This window comes from Dryobates pubescens, chromosome 26 (assembly GCF_014839835.1).
Source record: "Dryobates pubescens isolate bDryPub1 chromosome 26, bDryPub1.pri, whole genome shotgun sequence".
Lineage (NCBI taxonomy): Eukaryota > Metazoa > Chordata > Aves > Piciformes > Picidae > Dryobates > Dryobates pubescens.
Window position 1 is genome coordinate 6,957,980 of NC_071637.1, and position 25,716 is coordinate 6,983,695.

At 43.4% G+C, this 25,716-nt stretch overlaps 1 protein-coding gene across 1 annotated transcript in view; it reads right to left on the minus strand.

Moving 5' to 3' along the window:
- The window catches only part of PREX1 (phosphatidylinositol-3,4,5-trisphosphate dependent Rac exchange factor 1), a 154,465-nt gene extending 130,470 nt beyond the window's left edge, over positions 1-23,995 (minus strand). Inside the window, exon 1 of the mRNA XM_054173389.1 lies at positions 23,586-23,995. Within this exon, the coding sequence (XP_054029364.1) occupies positions 23,586-23,750 (165 nt within the window). The 5' untranslated portion in view covers positions 23,751-23,995. The remainder of the gene's footprint in view (positions 1-23,585) is intronic.
- Positions 23,996-25,716: the final 1,721 nt, after the last annotated feature.

The window sequence follows — 25,716 nt, forward strand, 5'->3', positions numbered from 1 at the left end:
CTTGGGGCAGCAGAGTCCTCTCCGTGCAGAGCTGTAAGAACAACAAGGTAACACCAGAATGCAGCCTAATCGCTTGCTTGTTTGTGCCTGCGTTCTCTCTGCGCCACACTCTCATCTTTTCTGACTGGCATTTTGATGACACGAGGATGACCTTTCACAACGCTTCCAGAGGTTCAAAGGGGCAGCAGCGACAGCAAAGGCAGACACCACCAAGCAACAGATTTCAAGACTGCCCTCAATTAACATTATTTTGTTGGTGGAAGAGCAAATTTTTACCAGCTTGTCACTGGTCCGATGGCAAGTCTTGGTAAGGCAGACAAGGGACAAACAACTCTTCTCCCAGTCCTATAGAGCAATTTTGCCAAATAATCAGGTAGTGGTCCACAAATAGCAATGGTTTCTGGTGTCACCACTTCTAGAGGCTAGTTTTACCCATAGCTTGTCTGAAGATACACTGTTGCTTCTGCATTGGAAGGTTATGGCAACAGAACTATCAAGAAGCTGCAACACCAGCGAAAGGTAACAGAGCAACTGCCCTGCTGCTGCCGCAGAGAGTTCCAGCCTCTCTTTTAGCAAGCACTTAACACACTGTTGATGTTTTATATCCAGTGAAACAGAGAAGCCAAATTGCCTCAACAATTCTGCACATCAAAGCATCTGTCTGCTCGGTAGTTGTCAACAGCAGCTGGAGGTCGTCTGAAAGAGGCTTTGGGTCACCATCCTGTGTTTAGTGCAGCATGGCACTAACACTCAAAAGCAGGTTTGGTTAAGTTCCCCTGACCCTGAATTTGTGGAAGGAGATGGTAAAACCTTTCTGTTGTGCAGGTGGGTTTTTTCCACAATGATTTGATTTCACTGTCATTTGAAAGCTCAGCACAAAAGCCATTTGCATTCTTCTCCCCCCCCCCATAGTCATTAGTTATTCAGTCTCCTCAAGGCCACTTACTAACAGACCTAAATGAGAGGCACAGCTCAGGCTTGCCAAGGGAGATGACAATGTCAACCATGCTCCTCCTACAGAACTGCCAGAATGATTTCTAGCTAGAAGAACAAGCAGCTAAACATGTAAAAACCGATGACCATGGACCAGCAAATGAACCACATGACAAATGCCACAGCAGAGGGCTACCACCCATGGTGGGTGGGGACAGTGGTATTTTAATTCTTTGCCTTGTCAGTTCTGAGCCTTTCGGTGCTGGTACACTCTTATTCTACAAGCCAGTCTCCATTTGACCGAAGCAGAGACTTCACCATACTTCACTACACACCTCTGCCATACAGCTTGGGGGGAGGTTTATTCTGCCCTCTAGAAATAAAGCTTTGTAAAACATAAGCTGTAACAGACCTCCTCAAGGCCTTCCATGCTACCTTGTGTGCTTAACATGCTAAGGCACAATAGACTCAAAAAATCTTGTTGTTTTGGGTTTTTTCTTGCCCCTTCAGATTTGAGGGCAAAGGAATGTAAGCATGTGAAGATGGCAGAGAAAAGGAAAAAAGAGGGAGTACGCTTTGGATGAGATTATGTCCACAAGAGAAACCAAGAAGGATGATAGTGTGCAAGCTGCAAGGGTCTTGAGTAGCTTGAACACACCCAGTCAGCATCTGCACATTCTGAGAAACCACATCCCCTGTTACAGCTGGAGCTGCTGTCAAATGTCTCTTGATACAAAACAAGTCATTATTACTAATGCCATCATTAATTGTTATTTTACTACACACTGTAGAATAATGGTTTGCGCTCATTAAGCTCAAAGAGCACAAAGTTGCTTAGAAACAATTATGACAAAACAACAATTAAATCTAAGCAGCTTTTAAACAATGCCTGTGCTGCCCTAGCAAACAAAAGGATCCAATCCCACTGACCCAAGGCGTTTAAGAAAGCACAACTTCAGTACAGCAAAAACTAACCAGGAGTCCTGAAAGGGGATCTCCTGAAAACAGCCCATCAGGCATATGCTCAGGCAGATCATATCTTGCAAACAGATTTCAGCAGCAGACTTTAGAAAACAGCACCATCTGGATCAGATTTGCAACTCTACCCAGAAAGGAGAAGGAACAGCCTATACAGCCTATGGCACCCCTGCAAGCATATTTATAAAGTGTGGGAATATCAGGCTGAGATGCAAGAGTGCTAAGGGGAAAATGCTGTCTACAAGAGAGTGAAGAATGCAGCTGTACCACTAAGGAAGTGGTGTGAGGAAGCCACTCCACAGCATAACGAAATTAGCCAAGACAAAGATGACTGGAAATGAGGCAGCTGGATGCCAAGAACATTCACAAAGGTGAAACCAGCCAGGTTCTGGAGCCAAATTGTAGCTTATGAACAGCAGACAAAATTATTCTATCAGCACAGCAAACCTCTACCATGCTATGGTGCTCCTCTGTGCAGAGACAGCAGAGCCAGGCATGTAGGGAAAGCTGACAGGCAGTCCCCCCAGGAGAACCTGGAAAGAGAATTTCAATGTACAATTGAAAATGGTCCAGTGATTTACAACTTGGAGAATCCAAGCAGACAAAACATGCTGTTATTCTTTTGACCCAAGCAACTAGCCAGAAATGTGGGAGAGCTGCACACTTGTCTCAATTAGAAGGAGAAAATTCTTTATCAAGTTAGGTCATTTTGTGTATCCTCAAAAATACACAAAGAAGTGTAAAGCAAACATGTTCCTCATATACATACTGCGGTCTTTTGGATGTTAAAGCAGTTTCAATTCAGTTGTTTGGGGTTTTTTTCAAGTAAGAATTAAATAGAAAAGGGAGGGAGGGTTTGGGTTTTTTTTGGGGGGGGGTGAGGAAGAGGAGAGGGAAGAAAGAGGCAGGAAGGCAGGGGGGAAAGGCCAAACCAAACACAAACCCCAACAGCTCATTTAAAGAGACTCTGAAAGCTTCCAAACATGATACATGGATTGCCACAAAAATCTCAGGTCATCTTATTTGTGGGACATATTTGAAATCAGAAAGAAGATAAATTAATTGTCAGAAAAAGAAGACTCCAGGCAAGATTAACCTCTCCCAAATGTGAAACATCCACCCACCAGTACCACAAGACATCCCCCATGGTATCCCTTCCTACCATTGGTAGCAGCATGGTAAATCTGGATACTCCATTCTAAGTCTGAGGAAATTTGTAGTTCCACAACTACATTTGTTCAGTTGGTTTACTACTATTTAGAAAGAAAAAAAAACTTCCACACATTTTGTGTCTTAAGGGATTTGCTCTGGTTTAAAATATGCTTGGCTTGTGGAGAAGTTAGAGTAACTTGCTGCACAAAGCTAAGTCACATTACTAAGGACTGGAGTGATTTAGGACTTCGCCACCTCTTCCACATGGCTAGCACTTCACTGCTGGAAGTTAACTGTGCCTGCTCTCTGCCAGTTTGAGAGCTACATCCTTGTGTCAGCATAGTGTCAGCCAGCTTAGTTCTTGGCACCAAAGGAACACTTCAAACTAAATTCCCTACCTTTAAACTCAGGTATATTAAAGATCCCTCACACATTTCAATGAGACCAGAAGGATAAGGGTTATGAATACATTAAGTATGGTACAAGGAAATAATCAGACAGGAAAGCTGCCTACAAGCAATTTTAAAAGCCTTTGACTAATTCCTCTCTGCTGTTTAAAATCAAAGAATGAAGGAAATCAGAACTGAGAGAGATCAGAATGTCACCCTGTGCACCAAGGCAGGAGCACAGTATCTTTTACACTCCTCTCAGCAGTCTCTCATTCATTCTCAGCAAGAACTAGTTTCAGACACTTCACAACATTCCCTTTATCTATTCCACTGCTTCATTACCCTGGCTTTTTGAAAGCACCTCCTAATTTTCTCAGTTCCTGCAATTTAAACCCATTACTTCTTGTCCTATCAATTATGGCTACACAGACAAGAGTTTACTCCCTTCATCTCAGCAACTTTTCAGCCTCAGCAATCCAAATTCATTCCACTTTTGCCTTTTCCTGTTGTTCTTTTTTGTATAACAACAACTTGGCAAGCTTATACACAAAACTTGACATTGTCCTGGTAAGCAAAGAACTTCAATAACAAAAAGAATACTTTAAGAATCCTTTCCATTTTAGCCATAGAAGTGTAAGCATCTATTACTCATGCCTGACTTTGAACCGTACCTCCAACTGTCTCCCATAGTCATCCTCACCCTATGCTGATTATGTCTGCCACAAATACAGCTAAACAAACTCCAGTCTAGGGTATTCGGCTGTTTATTCAGTAAACGCTATGATCACCACGCTCATTTCCCAAGGAGCAGAGCCAAGGCTGCAGAGGCTGACCAGCATGCTGTCCAAACAGTACATTCTAGGTGACAAATCCAGCCAGGGAAACATGGAAACACGGATTGGCTCCCTGCTCTTGTACACAAACGCTTAGGGTTTGCACACAAGAAAGGATGGAAGTAGTGTGTCAGACCAATGGCATTTTCAAGTTCTTATGCTAACAGCTCTTCAGTTGCTTTTTAAGGGAAAAAAAAAAAAAAGGGAAAAGATTAGATTAGATCTCAGTTCCTGATCAGATTTTTTAGGCTTTTTCTTCTCTTTCCAACAATCTCTTGTTTTCATTCACTTCCAGGGGTGTGCCTATGCCTCACTGTGCCTACTCTTAGCTCTGCTGTGAGCTCATCTGTTCTCCAACAAAGAAAGCTACCACCCAGGAATGAAAAGAAATGCTTTCTGTTGCTCCCTCATACCCAGCCCTTGGAGCAATCATGTTATTCTGTTCATGTTATTTCAGCCTCTGAAGAGCTGCTGGCTTCAGTTTCTTCTGCTTCTTTGCAGATTCCATGTTTTCCTCTTAAAATTCACAGCAGCATGGACTGAAGCTTCCACTGTGTTTCACCACTGAAGTGGACCTGACATGTTATTTAATGAAAGATTTACATGGTAGTGTATGGGGGAAAAAATAGCAATTTTTTTGTTCTTGCTTTATTTCCACCTTATGTCGAAGAAACAGCCAGTGCAAATGAAGAAGAATTTCAGACCTGGAAAGCACACATGAGCTGCTGAGAAGGAGCAGCAGCATCTAATATTTAGCACCACGCACTTTATGCATGAATGCCCTCCATAACTCACTCCAGGCTCTGCCAAGATTTCCAGCTCATGCATGCTTTAGCAGTTAGTACCACACATCAATGGGTTATGAATTTGGAGTTATGACTGCTATGTAAACTTATTAAGACTCCACTTGAATCGGTAATAGCCAAGAAGCAAGAATCCCATCATTCTGCCACGGGTAGAAGGCACAGGCCATTAACATATGGGCAAAGTATGTACGTGTGTGAGACAACTATGCTGAAATGCAGAAACTATTTTGAAACTAGAAATATAAACACAGGCTACTGCTCCAAACTAGGAGCTAACAAGATGCTTGGGTAGGACAGTGCCAGCATTCTAGCCAGGCCCCATCATTTACTCTTCCTGGGCAGTGAGGGTGCAGAACCTTCCTGCTACAGAGCCCGCAGACCCCGTCCCTGCACAGCAGAGACTTGCACACAGAACCTCTCTTTGGGTGAGTACAAGCCTAACTGAATTCCATCCCTTCTATGTTGTATATTCACCACTTACTGCACAGAGAAACAGTTTTAGGGATGTTTTAGAATTTTTACTGCTCCTGCTTTTGTAACACTGCCTGCAAAGCTCCATTTTCACAGATACACCCAGACTGGAAATTCAACTGAATCTGCAATATGGAAAAGACATTGTTTTTCTAACGTGTTCTCTTGCTACCTTTTTTACATCTTGGAGTACATAACTTCCTTTATAAGCTAAACAACTGAGAAAAGATTCTCAGTTCACATCCTTCTGTTTGGTTGCAAGGCTTAGTTGATTAGGTGGTGTTGGATGATGGGTTGGAAGCGATGATCTTGAAGGTCTCTTCCCACCTGGTCTATTCTATTCTATTTATCACCTTGAAGGTTAAAATAAGCACTTGAATCCGTTTGAAAATAGTTATTTTATAGGATAATTGACACAGGGACAGCTCCAGGGCTGGCAAATGAACGCTAAGGGCAAATAAATCCAGAAAAAAAAACACCACAAGAGTTCATGCAAGTAACACCAAAAATCACAAATAAAACCCCTGCCCCACAGCTCTGAAGCACACAGCTCTCATTTCAGCGTTAATTAAAGAAAGATGGATAAAGAACTTGCTATTGGATTTCACTGCACATCAGAACTTTGCTCCACACTTGAAAGTTATCTGTAATTTTCCTTCTCCCTCACTCTTACAGAGTAACTCCACTAGCAAGGACAAAGTGTGCTAAAAATGGGTCTCATCCAGCACAAACAGGACCCCTGTTTTCAGAATAGTGCTGTTACCACAGTATACATATCACAGAGCATCAAACCTTTGACTTCCAGGTACTCTAAAGTAGATCACACCTTTTGGAGAGGCACTCCAGAATCCTGACAGAATCACAGAGCCTCAAATGAAGAAGTATGTGCTGAAAATACTGCTGGAGGTGTCTACAGAGGGATCTTGCTGGCAGATGGCATCATGCATCCTATCTGAAGCAGCAGAGCTTTCCACAAAGAATGGTGGGGTTGAATATCATGTTACCAAGACACACAATACAGAGAGGCGTGCAACTAGTTTGTGTTACTGCCTGGTGTTTGGACTGCTGAGAAAGAGAGACTTTTTCCTTTAAGAAAAGATTTGAGTGAAGACTACAATTATTCATTCAGATAAATTCCACTCCTGCCCATCAGAATGGACAGGTAATATACATCTCTAAATAAGCAGATCCTGAGGTTTCTGTCACTAGTGCCACAACAGGTGTATCATTAGTAACCAACAACACCCTCAAGCCCAAATTATTCCCTACATTAAAAAAAAACCCTAAGGAATTTGTTTTCAACCCTATCAACCAATTCCATCAGCTCAGCTGAAACTTGCTTATACCACAAGTATAACAAAATAACATAAGCTTAGAAAACAGAAGCAGACTAAAGCAGCATGTTTCTCTTCCTCCTTTGACACTGTCACTCAAATATCATCACTATTTAACATTTCTAGATTCCAAAAAGCAAGCTCTAGTCTTACAGCGGCGGTCTAGTGTAGGTGACTTAAGTGACTAGCGAAGGGTTGGAAGAGCCATCAGAGCTCAGTCCAGACGCAAGCTGTCACACAGCCAACGCCACATCTGAGCCCTTCTACCTGCACAGCTCCTGCCCACACACAGTCCACATAGAGCCAGAATCCAGAGAGTACTGCCAGCCAGCCTGGGTGTACGGCACCACCTCAGACCTCCAACACGGGACCTCTGTCACATACTGTGCTTGAAAGCCCCCAGGTATCTTCCCTACCATTTTCCTAGTGTCTACCATGTCTAAAGTGTATGAGGCAAAATAGGTAAGTGCTTAATCCTCAGCCACTCCATTTGCTATCCTACAGATAATTATGAACTGTTAATTAACATACATTTGGGCTAAGGACTGTGACTCTCACTTGCCAGCTGACTTAAATGAGATGACTGAAGCAATTAACTGTCCTCTGCCCTCTGCTCCTTCCTCTCCTGAAGGTTACACCTCTAATTTCAGCCAAGACAGCACAGAATGTGCATCTGTTTCTTAAGCACTGTCCTCTACTGCTCAACAACTAAGCATTTAAACCACAGAAGCTTTTAGCCTGCATTTATACATTAAGCTGTAACCTATAGCAGCTGAAGACATCCATTCATACCACAAGAGTTGAACTTCTAGGAATGTGGCAGGGCAAATAGGCAGAGTGCTAACTGTCATGGTCTCCCCGCTTTAAACGTCTTTACAGGCATAAATCAAAGCCCCAGCCAGTGAACTGGAGTGAAACCAGTAGGAATATCTTCTGGTTTGTTCTACCGTACTCTAAGAGAACAGGCCAATCTCTTACTCAAAAGGGTCAATAGTATCATGGTTTGCAGAAATAGGTTGTGCTACCCTTTTTATTTCAGCACCATGTTAGGTTGAACAAGGCATTAGGGGCCTCTGACAGACCTGGAGCTCATGAACAGAAGTCTTTTTATGCGAAAATAAGGAGAACTGGGGCAACACACCACAAGGGTGTTGACTGAAGACACACCTTCAAAACAAATGAAAAGGAGGCAGCTTATACCTTGGAAGATCAGAAGTGCACAGAGAGGTGAAAACATATCAAAAATAAACCCTCCTGTCCCAGAAGGCAGGTTTGTGCAGAGAACTTCAGGATTGCTCTACTTCGCTTTCAAATAAGTCTGAACCTTGAAGCTACAAAAAAAAAATGAACAGGAAGAAACTTCCTTTCTGTGGCATCTCTGAAGTTCCAGCTCCTCATAACAACTTACTGACTTTTATAGCTAAACTTTTTCCAAATCTCTCCCTGGACTGTGTTTGGCCTTAGCCAGTTTTGCTTTGCTAGCACAGACTGGCTTTCCCCAGGGAACACAGGGGCAGCACCAGCAGTATGTCCAAACCACTGATATTTTCACTTCATTTCTCTCTTCTGCACCCTCCCTGCTCAATGTGTGCTTGACTGTGGAACTCAGGCTTGCACTTACTGCTTTAAAAGCTACTTCTGCACAGTGCTGGGAAGAGTTAGCTTAGCAGCTAACACATACACAAGAAGACCAGGCAAGTGTGAAACACCAGATGTCTGAGTGTTTGCACTTGCACTTGCTGAGATTCTAGCATAAGCACAACTGCTCAGACAACTGCCACTGAGTAACTCTGAGCCATAACATAGCTCCTTTATTTACATTTTTAGTACTCACTAAGAGCAATGGGAAGGTGCTGACTGGCAAGGAGAGCCAAGGCTTACATTCTGTACCATATGTTCACACAGGACTACAGCAGGAAAACTCTCCCAGCACAGTCCCTCACATCCAGCAGAGGTACTCCCAGAACAGAAGATTGTTAATGCCACCCATCCCACTGATTCTCAGTCTGTGCAAGAGATTGTCAACATTGCTTCTGGTCACGCCTAACAGTCCCCCTGGAATTGAGCTAAGACCACCAGCTCATCAAGCACTGACAAGGATGGTTGCCACCTGGCCACCAGAAGATTGAACTAAAGCATTCAAATTTTTTGTTGCACTTTTTCCACCAAAAAAACCCCAAACAGTTATAGCTTGCATGACATCATTTGCTCAGCTTTTCCTTCTACAAGATGTAAGGAATGAAGACAAGATAATTAGCTTCAGTTGCTGGCTCTGTTAGTTACTTCCCCTGCAACCTTTGGAAAGTCATTTTGCCTTTCTGTGCCTCAGTTTCTCCATCTGCTAAATACTAGTTTTCTATTTTGAGACCTTTCTTCTGAATGCACTTCAAAGCAAAATGTTCTTCTAAGTGAAAAAGCCTGAGACTTCTCTTTCCACTGGGTTAAGCTGAGTTTTGATACCACGCTGCTCCCCCAGAACCACATTAAAAGAGAACTGATGTCATGCAGCCTTGCCTCCAAATACACCACCTGGACATAGCAACTGCTGCCACTGCAATTTAATTCTTGCTTGCTGGTTGCAAATTTCAGTTCCTCTGGTTGTGTGTGCTGCACAAGTTTTGATTCATACTTACTTTCCAAATACTGTGGCTTTTCTTGTGCAAGTGTTTAAGAAAGATGCCTTGGCGTCTCTTGTGCAAAAGGATCTCTTCTGGCACATGTGTGCATACTGTACATAAAGTGTAACAGACAACACCAGTCCAGAGGCTGGCTGTCTTTTCTGGCTTTGCATCAAGGTGCTTATAAAGTTGTTTTTAAATGGGGAAGAAAACAGAGGTCAGAGCGAAATTCCCAGATCGACCTTACTGTTCATGACATTCATACTCTATACATAGAAAATGCTGGTACTGCAAGGTGCCAGGCACCTGCTAGAACAGGCTGAGCTTTCCCAGTTTCTCCTGGCTTCAGCACCCTGCAGGATGAAGTCCACAAAGACAACACAACCCTCAAAAAGTGCTCTACCAGATACAATGCAGAACAGAATATCATCCTAAGCAACCTTCATTTTTTCCCTCTTCCTTCGCTACTCAGTATAAACTGCAGAAACCTTCCAGCAGCCTTCACCAACAAATCCATCCATAAAGCAAAGTTTCATCAACTTGATCTGTTCACCATGTCAGAATCAAGATGTGGCTGAATACATTAAATATTTAAAGAGAAAGAGGCTTAATATTTGACTAAAAAAAGAGGAAGAGATGCATTTCTTCAGGGAACATTTTGCTCACCGAGTAAAGAAGCTTTGCCCCATTTGACAAGCTCACACAAAAAAACCCAAATCCAACCAACAATGAAAACCAAAGTAATAAAAACTGCACAACTGCTAATATAGAACAACAGGAACTTCCCATTCTCTGGATTTTTTTTCCCAGAGACTCACCAATTGATGAACAGTGAAAGACCATAATGATGTAATATGTCTGCAATGACCTCCAGTTCCTGAAGTACTGACCTGTCATTCTTTCTTACTTGTTACAGTATCACTAAGGTTGGAAGAGACCTCAGAGATCGAGTCCAACCTGTCACCACAGACCTTATGACTGTGGCACCAAGTGCCACGTCCAATCCCCTCTTGAACACCTCCAGGGATGGTGACTCCACCACCTCCCCGGGGAGCCCATTCCAATGACGAATGACTCGCTCAGTGAAGAACTTTCTCCTCACCTCGAACCTAAACTTCCCCTGGCACAGCTTGAGACTGTGTCCCCTTGTTCTGGTGCTGGTTGCCTGGGAGAAGAGACCAACCCCTTCCTGGCTACAACCACCTTTCAGGTAGCTGTAGAGTGCCATGAGGTCACCCCTCAGCCTCCTCTTCTCCAGGCTAAACAACCCCAGCTCCCTCAGCTTCTCCTCATAGGGCTGTGCTCAAGGCCTCTCCCCAGCCTTGTTGCCCTTCTCTGGAGATGTTCAATCCATCCAGAACCAATGCTCTTTCCAAATGCTTTTAGTTCAAAAGTCTTGACTATGCTTTAAATGGATTGGTCCATTTTTGTTTCTAAATGCTTTTTGGTCTTGCTCCTTAACTTCTAAGTGCAGTTACTCTGGCAAATACTACTTGTAAGTGCTGAGGAGAGAAGGAGGAATGCACAGAAGCGTGGTTGGGGGGGAAACAAAAACCAAAACGTGCAGTAAGATTTTCCATTCTTGTGCAATGGCTTTGCAATCCAGGGCAAGGAAAGGCAATGGTAAACCAAGACTGGGGGTGCTATGTGGAGGCCAGAGGACTGGATGCAGCACAGTTCTAGAAATTCACTAGAGGCAAAGCTGGAGGTCTGACTTGGTAAAAGGCTAAGCGAAACAGACACTGCAACCCTAGATGCACTGTATTTTGTGTCATGCACTATTTAATGACTATGTTAAACCTCTCCAGTGGCATTGCTGTCTCATATAAGTAACTTAATTGGTCAAGCTCACTTTTTAACCACACTTCCCCCCAAAATCATCTTTGATCCATGTACCCTGAAAGTTATTTATTCACTGGCAAGTTTTCAGAACGTGTTCTCAGATGCAAGCAAAGCACTTGTACCAGTGCAAAGGAGATGACAGGTATCTGCAACAGGGATAGTTCCATGTGTAGAATTTTAAGAGGCAACAAAGGAGCCAAACTCTGGGGAAAGTGTCTTCCCAGTATCTGTCTCTTTCCTGTTGAGGCATCATGCCTCTGACAACTGAATGCTCACAACACACACTTCTGCAACTCTCTTTGGAAATCTTCCCCCACTGTTCTTCCCTTATTCTGTGTCTTGTCAACACCCTCTTCCCACAAACAGCTGCTTCCCATCTGAGCTGATCTCTGAGCACGGTGTTGGTAACACAACAGAGACAGAACCACTAGAACCCAAAGGGATATGAGCTAAAAAAATTATATGCAAGTGTCCAGTGATTATCATCTGAAGCTTTGATTTTAAACCATAAATAGGGGAACTAAATAAAAATGAGCAAGCAGCACTTCATGTGAAGGACCAAAGTGCTTTCAGTTTGATATCTCAGCTCACAACTCTTAACAGTGACAGTCAGAATTAGGTAATTAGCATCCAGTTCCTTTTCACACTGTCCTAAAGTAGTCCCACCCATTCAAGCTGCACTTCCTTTCTGTCCCCTCTGCCACAGATCAAGAACATAGAAGATGTCATGTAACGATGACAACACAGCCAGCAATGAAGAAGGCTGAGGAAACCCATTTCCAACACTTCTGGTCTGGCACCTAGAACTTTTACATAACAATAAAGCATTGAAAACAAATCCATTCACAGCAGCCACCATCACACATCACTCAGCACTGGGTCTGAGTGTCAGCTCTGCCACGGGTATCCTGTTCTACCAGAGTTCTGGTCTAGCAAGAGGTGCCACAAAATGGGGTGGGGCTTCAGGCTATGCCTATACCAGTAAGCAAACACTGTCAGGACCTGAGCCTTGCAAGTCTGTTAGAAAACTGTTTGAATATTTCCTGGCACCCTTTGGCCTGGCCCTACTAGCATTTTTCTGAACAATTCTGAGGCATTGTGCCAGAGTTAGGATGGGCCAAGGACTATTCCCAACAGGCAGTCTGAATACAGCTACCCTACTCTGAGACTTCAGTGGTACAAGACAAGACCAGATCTATGCCAGTTGGCCTCAGGGCCACAGAATAAAGCCTGGCACTGATTTATTTATTTACTACATTTGCAGCCCAAGCCTCTTGCTAAACAATACAGAGCACTAACCACTGATCAGATCTAACAAGGCAGATAAGCTTTTGCTCCACACCTTCTTCTCTGTGACCTACATATTAAATAGCACATAGCCTCTTCATATATACCTGCATTATTCCCATTATAATTACTCCATTGCTACAACAACCACCTGGATTGTGTTTAAGAATTGGGTTTCAGAGTCCAAAACATTTTACCAGGTCAAAAGTTTTACAACTTGGTTATTGCCCCTCTGAACAAAATGGAAGGGGCTTCTTCATCCACCCAGTGAGGAGGTTAACAGCAAACAGCTCCCTGCGAGGTGATGAATTCAAAGCAGTTGTCAGATGAGACACAAAGTCCCATGGGACCAGAGAGTTTGCTGTGTAGCTAAAACCCACCCACCTATCTGAGATAAGAACTCACTAAAATGCAAATTCTTATCAGGAGTCTGTCCCCAAATCAGGGCCCTCCACCAGTGACACATTGCATTTTGAATATCAAGGAACTCCCTCACTGTCAGCTTCCTCAGCCTCCAAAATCCCTAAATGCAACCTAGCACATTTCCCCTCTTTCCTGACATGCATTTCCCACATGTGTCTCATCCCAGGGTGTTACAGGGTACTCCAACCTCACTAGGATGCCAGAAGAATGAGCAGGCAAAACTTTCAAGACAAGGCTATTATCACTGGAGTGAACCACTGTAGAGAAGGAAATGTGTATAAAGATGTGGATGAAGCCCATTCTAACATGTACAAAGGTAGTTAATATCTGACAGCCATCCAGTAAAATGAGTCTCAGAAGTACAAAGCTGCTGCTTAATAAATTGCTCAGACCACAAGGACAAGCATCACTTCTTAGTGGTAATCTCAGCAGCCAAGGTCACCAACTGCAAAGGACTGTGCTAGCCTAGCCTCCCTCTTTAGAAGTGCTCCACTCAGGGAAGGTGTGAGAAGTGTGACCTTTAAGCAATCAGTATTTGCTCACTGACATATTAAGGCATGACATGTTAGCAGAAAGAGCCTGGGTTCAGTATCAATGGTAGTGAGACTGGTTCAGAATTAAAATAGCCTGATTTGTGCAAGTCAGACTCCTAGCCCAATCACACCAAGTTTCATACCCAGAACATACAGTCAAGTAATTCCTAATATATGCTTAAAGGATCCCTGAATGTCCTAACCCTCAAACAGTGGCAACTAAACAACAGACAAATCCACGGGGAGCAAATAATCAGCATCCTGCAGATAAGACTCTTTGCTCTTACTGGGCTAACTGATGACCAGTCTACAAGGATTTTTAATGACTAAAACACAGTGCTTGTTAAAAAAGAAGTGCCCTCATTTGACATAAGCTAAGTGGTTTAGGAATCAACAAATTAACCTGCTGAGACAAGAACTGACCACAAGAAAACCCAGAAATACAAAATAAGAGTTAAGTTGAGAAGGGCCATGATACTCCATGAATCATGGGACTTCAGCTAAGTTTCAGCAAGATATGGCTGATAGGCCTCAACAAAAAAACATTCCAAGCAATGGTAATAGCAGTGAGATTGACCCAATATCCTTACATGAACATAAATGTTCCTTTAACTCAGTTTCATGACCCCATCACCCCAGTAACCACCCTAATCTTTAAATAATCAAAGTGCAGACACCTCCTGCCCTCTCTGCAGCTCAAAGGTGTACAACACAAAATTGCTGCTCTTCCTGGAACTGTAAGGAAGTCACATTGTCAGTCAGCTTGTGACAAATTCTTGTGCTAATACCACTGGGTGAAAAAGTAGGTTGGCTTTCATGGTTAAGCATTATAATGCCCAGAATGGTCAATACCTGCCTTTCTGTCACTAGGTTTCAAGGGGCCTACCAGAGCTCCCATTCAGATTTGTGCAATCGTTATCTCAAGGCTTGACATATGGCTATCAGCTGTGTAAGCAATGAGTTGCTCTTCTAAGGCTCATTAGGAAGAGTGAAGGAACTGTTTTCTAGCCACAGAGCTGTTTTCTCTTACTCTGGTCTTGAGATCTGCAGTTCAAAGGGAGCCAAGGCCTCTTCAGATGAGTGGCTTCCACAGGAGGGTGAAAGAGAGTGTATATGCAGGAGTTCAGATAACCACTCTGAGGTTCTATCCCAGTACAGATCTACTGCAGTTCTGAATGTCCACTACAGCTTGACTCAGTGATACATGCAGAAGGCAGTGTTAAAAGCTTTAATTAGGCTTGGTTAGGAATCTTCATCTGCAATAGTATTTACACCCAAGACTCTGATCAGGTCTTAGGCATGCTGTTGGTGCAACCCCGAGTCCAAGCCTCAGTGGACTGGGAAATGTTAGTATAAGGTAGTGTTGAGTCTCTGTGAGGGATGGCTTTGCATGAGTTGCTCTGCTCCACAGTGAAGTCACTCCAGCTGACTGAGAAATTACATTCTTGTCTATTTCAAATCTCTTTTTTTCTTTGTAGCTGTAAAAGGCTGAGAATACTGCAGTTATTCCCACTGCTAAATGGGAACTTCAAAACAGATAAACAACTTGGTAAGATTGTTATGCTTCTAGTCCATGCTTCAAAGAGGCAGGACTAGTTGCTTCAACACAACTTGAAATCAGAAAACAAAATATTAAGACAGAAACAGACACCAAAAGGGTGGCAGAAGAGGAGGAAATAGCAGCCACCCTATCTCACAAGTCCAACCCTACTTTTCAGGTGCAGGAGATTTGAAAGTCCTTGCCACAGGGTCCAAAAGGATGCAGGAAGCCAAAGATGGTTTCTGCAAAGCTTTGGCATTAAATTCCCATTCTGGGCAAGGAAACTGGTGGTAGTCTGCAGATAACAAAGACTTAAGGAATAAGCAGATACCTGCAGGTAAATAGTACCCTGGTGGTGACCAGTCCAGACTATCATTGCACAGGGGTCTCCAGCATCACCTAAGTCAAAGCACATACTGCCATCTGCAACCTAAAACACACTGCAACTGTGCAAGACCTTTACATCACTACACTCACTGCAGGCTGTGAATCCATTTGAGGCTGGAAACAAAACAGGAAAAGGATTCTGCAGCTGGAAAAGAAGGAAATCCACACACAGCCCATGTTACTTTCTTGCAAATGCCTGAAGGACACAACAGGCAGGCAAGAGGAATTAGTAGCTTCTCGGAAGCTTCATTTGGATGCCTGCAGGCAGACACTGCTCTTGGGAGATCCTGCTTCTTCAAGCCTCAGACACCCTCTTAGAGCAGGATGCCTCTGAGACTGCCAGGATCTGAACACAGGAAAACTGGCTTGAAACCACATCACTCTCTTCCCCTTAAGGAAAATTCAGTGTTGCCCTTCTAGGGTACCTGCCAGAACTCAAAGAACTGGATTGCCCTATAAATCCTCTATGCAGACACCTAGACACTGTCACTGGTATGAGCAATCAGATGTCCTTAAATACAAGTACAAACTAAGATACACCTTACTTAAGGCTTCTGTGCCATGATAATACTCTTGTATAATGCACAAAAAAAGTGAAGCAATCCATTCCCTCAGTACTGCTAAAGCCTTTGGAATGTCTTGTGCCTGTGTTTTGGGTGCTAGAGTTCAAGAAACATAGACTAGAGAAGCTAGATAATAACACAGGAATTATCAGAAGTAAAATTATACATATGTTTTGAGAAAAACAAAGAACTTCAATAACTTCACAATTCAGTCTAGTCTGAGACAAAATGTGAAAATATCCATGAAATACTTGAGAGACTGAGGCAAAAGAAATCACCTCAGTGCTCACTGCAAAATAATAAATAAATAAATAGACATTATTATCTTAAGCATTGGGAAGACATTTCTAACGTTAAAGATATCTAAACACCATCAGAAATGATCCTCCCTTCAGAGCAGAAGACGATGGAATGGTTTGTCAAGGTCCCCTCCTCCAAGACTATGCTTCATGACACTATGATATGGTGTAAAAGTGCAGAACCACACTGCCAACCTCTGCAAAGCAGTACTGTCTGTGGCACAAATGCTGTAACCTGTGAAGTGGGAACATACCAGCAAAGCTTTCAAACTTTTTATCTTCCTATAGTTAGGGACAAAAAAGCTCCTGTAAGGAGCATCACTCTGCCTCCTTGCAAATATCAGCCAAAAACATGTGTGAAATCAAGCATGCACTCAGCTATGTGTGGAGCAGCTCACTCATTTCTGCCATCTGTGATGTTGGTTCCATTTATCCCCATGCTCTTTCCTACCAAAGCCCAGGGTCTCTGTCCCTCCCTTACGCTCACCCAGCTCCCAGACTGCTGTTGCAAGGGAGTTTTGTTGCAGAGGCACCAGTGGGGCGCTGGGAAAGTACAGGGCAGCCAACCTCTCCCTTCCCCCAGAGATCATGACACATGTTCAGACAACAACTGGCATCCCTGAAGTGAGAGGGAGGGACAAATGGCAAAAGGGCTGATTGATGATATCACTGCAGCTGAGGAGAGATGCAGAGCCAGACTCAGGTCAAAGAGCTCGTTCTGGAGGATGTAATGAGACTAAAGAAGGTCTGTGATAAAGGATAACAAGGGTCAGATGCAGCTGGAATGAGCTAAGGGTAGAAAAGAGAATGGAGTTTTAATTCTCACCTGTGAGGCAGTAAACTGGAGGAACTACACTGGGGTTTTATTAGGATTTTCTCATTGCAGAGATGCTGTGGGAGAGCAAAAAGATCTAACCAGCTTTGTTCACAAGACAAATCCACTGCACTCCTTTATACCTTTGATTTGTGAATCCTCACTGCAAAAGGCATGGGCTGGTCACACAGTTTTTCCAAATGAAAAAATTAAACTCAGACATGGGAACTCTGTATCCTCATCCCTGCCCTTAGACTCATGGCTCACAGATCGGGCTCTGCAGACCATAGGTTCCAATGAATAAACACTTTCAGAGCTTTCTCTTCACTTTCTTTTGCTTTTCCATGTTCCACTTCACTTTCTTCAATCAGACTGTTTTCTTCAAATTCTCTCTTTACGTCCAGGGCAAAAGAACCTTTTAATTTGTTTCCATTTCAGCTGTTAGCAGCTAATTTGGCACTACACTTAGTCCAAATGGTAAACTGTACTAGCAGAATTACCAACCCCAAACATTCAAGCCTAAAAAACTTACCCCTAAAACCTCAACCCCTAAAAACTTACAAGCTTTTTATGTTTTGATATTTTGTTGTTGTGTCTTTAAACTTAGCTTTAAAAAGGGCTACAAAGTGTCATTTGAAATGAAAGGTGCAGTCTTCCTCAATTTACATGCCAGGAACCAAGCTTTTAAGAAACACCTCCCATGGAAAATAGACTCAGCAGAAAATCGTGATCATAACCACTGGCTATAGGTGACCGCACGTGACCAACCCACCAAAAGAAAAGACAGCAAAGCTAACTTAGATCCCTTCCAAACAAATTTCCTTTTCCATCTCCTTCCTCTCCCCAGTTGCTCATTAGCTGTCTCACAATAAAGGAGCAACATTACCCAAACCATATGGCTCACCTTTCAGAATTAGAGTTTATCTGTATCTGCTGAGGGTGAAACAGGCAGAGAACCGGGTAGGACAGGAAACCACACCTCACAGCTGAGACAAATGGTCTGTTTGCTACTCTATCTGAGCACCAGAGCCCTAATCTTGGATGCAAACAAGATTGTGAAATATGAAAGAAAAAAAAAAAGGGGCTGTGATGCTTATCATATTTCAAGATGGGTGGGGTGCAAAATCCAGAGATACTAGATCAATTACAACTACAAAGTAAGCAAGAAAAAGGAGCATAACATAAATATTTTGACTTTGTAGGATGTGGGTTAAATTATCTGATGGCACGTGTCCTAATATAACATATTTATACAACTGATAAGATGGAAAAAGACTTCCAGCCTCCATATAAAAATAAAGGCAGGAATAATACTAAAACCTAAAAATAGTCCTGGTACAACCACTTATCCAGCTTGATACCTGTCTGATAAAGACAATGCAACTTTCCAACTGTTTTCACGCCCGCATGGAACACACAGTGATTGCTCAAGCTAAAAGTATATCCTGTCATCCTGACATGAGAATTTACAAGTTGGTGGTTGGTCTTTGGAAGGATGAAAGAGCTGAATTCATACACAATACAGAGAACAATTTGAATCTATGTACTTGCAATTACCTGAGTTGTAGGAACTGCATGTACAGGTTAGAGCAAAGTGTGAAGTGATATTAAAAGGCTGGCCAAAAAACAAGTTTAAGCAACAAAATAGCTACCTTTGCAGTCTAGTGTATTGGATAATTACTGTTGCTACACTTCCATGTGTAATTCATATGATTATGTCTACAAACTGGTAAACCAAACCTTTAAATACTAACTGTTGTGTGCCCACTATTCAATGTATTTTTAGAGCTATGGTAAATGAGCATGTCTGAAATTGCTCAGGGCTCCTCTGTTCCCTTATTTGAAGGCTGATCTTTAATCACTGCAATATTAGTACACAGATTTGACTGGGATTCTGTGAAATGACCATGCAGCAATCAAATAAACCACAACCACCATTCCTGTCTCAATTAACTGTCTACCACTTTTCCACACAGACTGACAACAGGGGCAAGAACAGATCTCTAGGGAAGAGGTCAACTTAAGGGTTGCAATATGCGGACACCGCACCCTAGTACCCAAAGACTCTGCTGTCAACCACATACTCATGTGCAAGACTTCATGCCACCAGACAGATGCTTTGACATTTACTCATCTGGTCCCTCTAAATTATCACCTGTTTTGATTTGGTTGCACAGAAAGGTTTACAAGATCACATATAAACTGTAAACATTTCTGCATACATTGTAGAGAGTTAAAAGATGCCAAAGGGATTAATTGAATCTTGAAGTCCGAAGACTGAAAATCCTTACAGTTCACAATCTCACCAGAGACTTACAACAAAATTATCTGCCTTCATCTCTTTGAAGTTTATCTTACTCCACCAGTAACTTTTAGTGAAGTTCCATCAGCTTCTGACAATTTTCCACTTTCTTATTTGATCAGTGGTTCTTCAATGACATTGGAAGCCATATGTTTTCAACCATTCCCTGTTGTTCTCCCTGCTACTTAATAAGCTTTGGCTGTGTAAGGAGCCTTTATTAGCAAAATTAGTAACACATCTGCATAACTGCAGTATTGTCTATTAATACTTCTGTTTTACACAGCACTTCTTCAAGAAGGATTCTGTGTTCTGCAACATCATACCTGCCTAACAAGATGGCAGATAGGACAGGACACAATACAGGGTGTCCATATTCATAGTTAAATCAGTAACATCAGATCAGCTATGAGCTAGCAGAAAAGAGTTTGCCCCTTCTCAGCTCCTCATTTTGAGGCTTAAACTAGGAAAAGTTGATATGCAGATGAGTATCATATCTGTATTCTATTACCACTGAATATAAAATCCAGGCTCTGTTTAAAATAAATAGCTGTATCCCTTGAAATTGATCATCTCATCTTCTGAGATCTGGAACAACCACAGAGAAAAGCTACTGGGTTTCATTCTGATACATAATACTGTACAGTATTGATACAGTTCTGATACGTTATACTGTAACACAACCTACCAAGAGGAGTACCAGAAAGTAAACAGGATCAAAACTGACGAGGAACTCATTCCTGTGTCCAACACTCAATGGAATAAAAATGTTACAAACAATATACACAATGAAAAAATAGTTTTATGTATTAAATGTAAGAGAGTTAAAAGCCTCATTTGGCTGTAGTGGCATGGTGCATCTCAGTTAAATTTGCAGATACAACTCCATTTGTCAGAGTTACTTGAACTATGAAATAGAACGGATTCTCGAAATCAAATAGCATGTAAGTAAGTAAATACCTGGAACATTTTTATCAAAAGTGCACAAAACTCACAGCAAAATGTTCTTCATGGTGACTAATACCATTTTTCTTGTAAGAAAAGAGAGCTCCATGTTCTATAACTGTAATGATACCTATTTTAATAATCTCTGGAAACAAAATAAAGACCACAGTCTTTCAAGCATAGCAGAAGGTTTCTAAGCATGCAAAGAAAAGAGAAAGGAAACCTTTCATTTAATACAGTCCCATATTATTCTTCTAAAAAGGTACAAAACACTCTTAATAAATCAAAGTTACTGTGATTTATTTGCAAATCCATAGAATTAAATACTTGAGGGATTCTTTTACATTACCAGGGAACACAGGAAGCTGCTGCTAGCAAACAACGTCAGTGCTGTGAATAAACCCATAGAATTTAGTTGTTTGCTTTTTAAAACATTGTTTCTTGAGAATACTTAATGAGGACTAGGGCTTCAATAGCAAATATTTAACAAAGAACACAAATTCCCTCACCTAACCTTTTTCTAAAGCACAACTGTTCCATCCTACTTAGGGAACATTCATTCTGATGATGGAAAGATATGAGATTTAGCCTTCCTTTATTTATCAAAGCTATTACAAATGTTTCTTAAAAAAAAAAAGAACCTGTACCCTGCCTGTCTCTCCTCTCATGCTTGACAGGAACAAGTTGCCATAAGATCTGGGAACTGCAGCTGTCCTGCACAGAAGAGCTGCAGTCTTTTCTCCAGCCAAAAATTGCTTCAGCAACATATGGAAGTATAATCAATCTCAGTACAATTCACACTATTAAAACAAAACAAAACAAAAAAAACTAACATCACCCAACCACATTTAAGTGTTAACTAGGTGCATTACCCCCACAAAATGTAGCCTCTTACATTTATTTTGCTCTGGGTTAGTGCTACTCACACAGAACATGAGATGGTAAGAAAGAGACCCATGGGGCAGGAGCAGCAGTTCCTATGCATTAACATCAGAGCACTCAGAAAAAACAAACTAATGGGAGTAAAGTGGACTTTGCAAGGCTCAAGAACAGGGTCTCAGTGCCACAGCTTTGCTTTCAGTAGTGGCATATGGCAAAACTTTTGCCTGTAATTCCAGAGACTATATAGATGATATTATCCTTGCGTTGTCATGTCAGCTGTCCAATGTGGGAGGCAGAGCAGAATTCTTTCCTCTTGTTAGAGGGTATTAAGTTATGACCATGCACTAAATGGGGCAAAAAGCATTTATCCAAAAAAGCAGTTATCCAAAACATACTGCTCTTTGTAAACTCACATACTGCAGTAGATCCTCATTCTCCTTTCCTTGGTTCTAACACCATTCAACCATCTCAATGCAGTTGTGAGATTCAGCCCATAGGAACTAGGTTAATGGCTGAAGAAAACTCATTATTTAGGATAGTACATGAACATTCAACACGTGCTTCGGTGTGAATGTTGTTCTAAACCAAGGCCTAGAGACATGAAAGATCCCACCCCTCAGTACTTTACTCAGGCATAATTACTAAAATACAAACTCTACAGTGAGGTAAAGCTGCACTATCAGAACCAACCCCCACCAGGTCACTAGTAACAGTGACACTGAAAGGCTCTGACTGTCGGCAGTGCCATCCTGAGACCACAGCAAAGTGTACTCTGCCAGCACCTTCTGCCATTACCTAAGGCATATCAGTCACTACTGCTCTCGTGAAAACTGCCCAGTTAATGAATATAAATAAATAAAAACCTTGGCTTAATATATTAAAATCCCATTAGTTAACAATTGGGATGTATTTAACTGTAAGAACTAAAGTTAAAAACACATGCAGCTTGAATCTGCACTCCAGCCTGCAGCTGACAAAATCTCAAATTCAGTACTTAGGACAGAGGAGTTTTCTGAGGGTTTTTGTTTTGTTTTGTCTGAAGGGTGAGGCACCTCTGGAGCTTGAAGCTTTCTTAAGAACCTCCTCACACTGACAGAATCCCAGTTCTAAAGAAAGATAACCGGAACTTCACTTGGAAGTTTTCTGAAATTGAAGACTCTGAGTTCAACTATTTGAGAGAGAAAAGAAGGATTTAAGTAGAGACTAGTTCATAAAGCAACCACATCCTTTTCATTTATCTTTTATGCTAGACAGTTTACCACTTGAGTGAGTCTGAAAAAACACTAAAGACTAACTGATTTCAAAAAACAAACAAACAAAAGCCTTGCCAGAAAGACAAGTCAAAAGAGTCCAGGGTCTAAGCCCATTTAGATGAAATCAGGGTTTAGCATTATCTAGCAAAACACCAGAAACAATTTCTGCCCTGTCCAATCTTTTAGAAATCTCTGCAGAGACTTCCCCTGCTTTGATTCTTGATCTCTGTGTGATCAAATAGTTTCTTCTTCGTCTTTATGACATATCTGTTATCTACTAACTTTTACTGCAGGCTTTTCTAGTTATTTGCAGGAGTGTCGTGGTATGCTGATGAATTCCACATCTAGAGCCCATATAGGAAAAAGGAAATATCCAGATGGAGTATTACTTCTGAACTAGTCCGTGGATAATTTCGGAGGCGGGTATAATTGTCTCCACATGCACAGACACACCCGGCCCGATCACGTATTTGTGTTTACCACTGAAGCAAAGCATACGGTATAGTTATTTATAAATAACAGACAACAAAGGTAGAGCGTCCATGTAGGTGCAACAGTAACTTCTAAACAACAACAACAAAGGGATAAGGCACGCTAAAAAGCAACTTCGTTCTTGGGTCTGTTCCTGGTCACCCCCAGCAAGGCACAGACACTTCCCCGCTCCCCGCGGCCCGGCAAGCGCCAGGATGCTGCGAGCCCCAGCACTCGCACCGCTCCGGTGGCAGTTTCTCCTCATCGGAGGAGAGAACGGCTGCTGCCGTGCCCCTTTGTCCACGGCGGACCCTCCGCATCCCTCCGCAGCCTCTTGAACAGAAGAAAGTCCCTCTCGGCGGAGCGGACTGGCCCCAGGCACTTCCCACGAGTTGCGCCAAGCACTGCCGCGGCGCCGGGACGCCCTCGCGAGCCCCCGGCCAGCCCGAAGAGGAACTGCTCCGCGGCGGGCCGCCCGCCCAGGCCCCCGCGGTGCCTCTGAGAGGGCTTCCCCCGCCCGCGCTGCCGCTCACCGACTGCAGGAAGTGGAGGGTCCCCACGTAGTCCCGCTCGGTGCTGAGGATCTCGTTGAGGACGCAGAGGCGGAGGCGCAGTTGGCGGTCGGTGTCCTTGGGGCAGCCGGCGGGCTCCGCGGTGCTGGGGGCGCCGGGTGGTGGTGGCGGCGGCGGTGCCTCCATGGTGGCGGGCCGCGGGGCGAGGCGTTCCGCTTCCCCGCCGCTTTCCTCGGCCGCCTCAGGAGCCCCCCATGGCAGCGCGGTGCCCGGCGCGGCTGGGCAACGGCACCCTCCTGCCGCCCCCTCGGCCCTGCCTTGCCCGCTGGTGGCGGCGTTACCCGAGCTGGTCGCTGAAAGGAGCCCGGCTGCGGGACATGCCGGGGTAGCGGAGAGGCGAGCACTCAGCAGCGAGGCAGCCCTGAATGAAGAGAGAAGGGAAGCCCCGGCGGCGGGGAGGGGAGGGAGGGGGAGCGAGAGGCGGGCGGGGAAGGCGGGACGGGGAGGGCGAAGGCGGCGGAGCGCGGCCCCTGGGGGCCTGGCCGGGCCGACGGCGGGCAGCGGCCTGGAGGGGCGAGAGAGCTGGCGGGGGTGGGGCGGCAGGAGCGCGGCCTAAGCCCCACACACTGCCTCACACCCACACATACAGCTGAGCGCACTCACCGCTCACAGCCATGCAACCTGTACTAAACCCTACGCACACATCCGCGCCTCACACCCCACGCTCACAGGTGTCTCTCACTCACACCCCTCCCACACTCACCTCACATCCCTTAGTCCCTCATCCCGCTGTGGACTCCTCACACAGTGCAGGGACATAAACACACCATGGCTGCTCGCACTTACAGGGGTGTTCCCAAACCTGTGCTTCCCCCTTGCCCTGCACGGTGCTGGACACAGAGACACAACTGGTACACAGAAGTCATACAGGAACATGTGCACCAGAACGTACACAAATATGCAGAAATAAGCTGGCGTGGACTTTTATGCCACCAGACAACGTATGTGCCAAATGCGCTTCATTGCTGTGAATCAAAAACATGGTTTTTTTTAAGGTGATTGTAAGCGCTTGTGCAGGGTGAGTGGAAGAGGACAAGGCATGAATGAGGCAAAACTGTGTGCAAAAATACCCCCAGACCCAGTCCTACAATTCAGTGCTGCTCCATTGACTTCCAGAAAGCTACCTTGATTCATAACAGTGGAGGTTCTCCCAAACATCTTCATTACACCACAAGAAAGCTGACAGCTTTTTATCAAACCACAAAGAGATATTTATTTGTTTTCAGTTAAAGAAGTTTCAAGAGGAAATTTTTAAAACAAATGTGATTTTTTTAAGTGGCATAAGAACAGAAACACTTACTGAATTGGTTACCTTAAATAGTAACACAAATAAAGTCATAAATCATCATGTTCCCCAGACTAAAACAAAATACCTCTTTGGATCTTTCACCTTAACAATCACTTTTTTCTGTTTTGAGTGCTCTTAAGTTTTGGTTTGGGGAGAAAACAATGGCAGTCTAGCATACACAGTTGTCATCCCGAAGGCTTCATGGATGTTATATCACATGAAATGAAAACACAGCTTTGCAGTCAAAGAGATTGTTGCTGCAGGTCTGCAGTATAAACAAAAGATCAGCGATACTTTCAGTCCTAGGTGTGGATGTAGCCTTTATTTAAGTAACAATAATATATTACTTTGCCACGTCTTTCTATGATGTAGCCTAGGGTCAAGGTGCACAGTGTGCACCTCCACAAACATGACTCTTGTGATAGGTGTTACTGCCATGCTGCAGCCTCATCAAGGAGAAAGGTTTCCTTCGCTCTTAATACAGTCTGAAACACCACTGCTCAAAATGGGAAGAAAGATGTGGGAAAGCTCTTGTCTCACTAAATGTGGAGGTTCTGAGGGAAAATGCATGGAGGGCAAGGGGTAATTCTGGGTTTTATGCAGATCTCGGCGGTACTGCAGGGAGCTATGGGAGATGGAAAAGCACCACAGCACAGGCCTGAGACGAGGAAGCAAAGTCTTTGTAAGGTCAGATTATATTTCAAATTCACTGTTTGTCTTTGAAGTTAGCGTTAACGTTTTGTTTTCTTCTGAAAGTCACTAGAGCATTTTCATTATTACTCAGTGTGTCTCCAGTCGATGTCT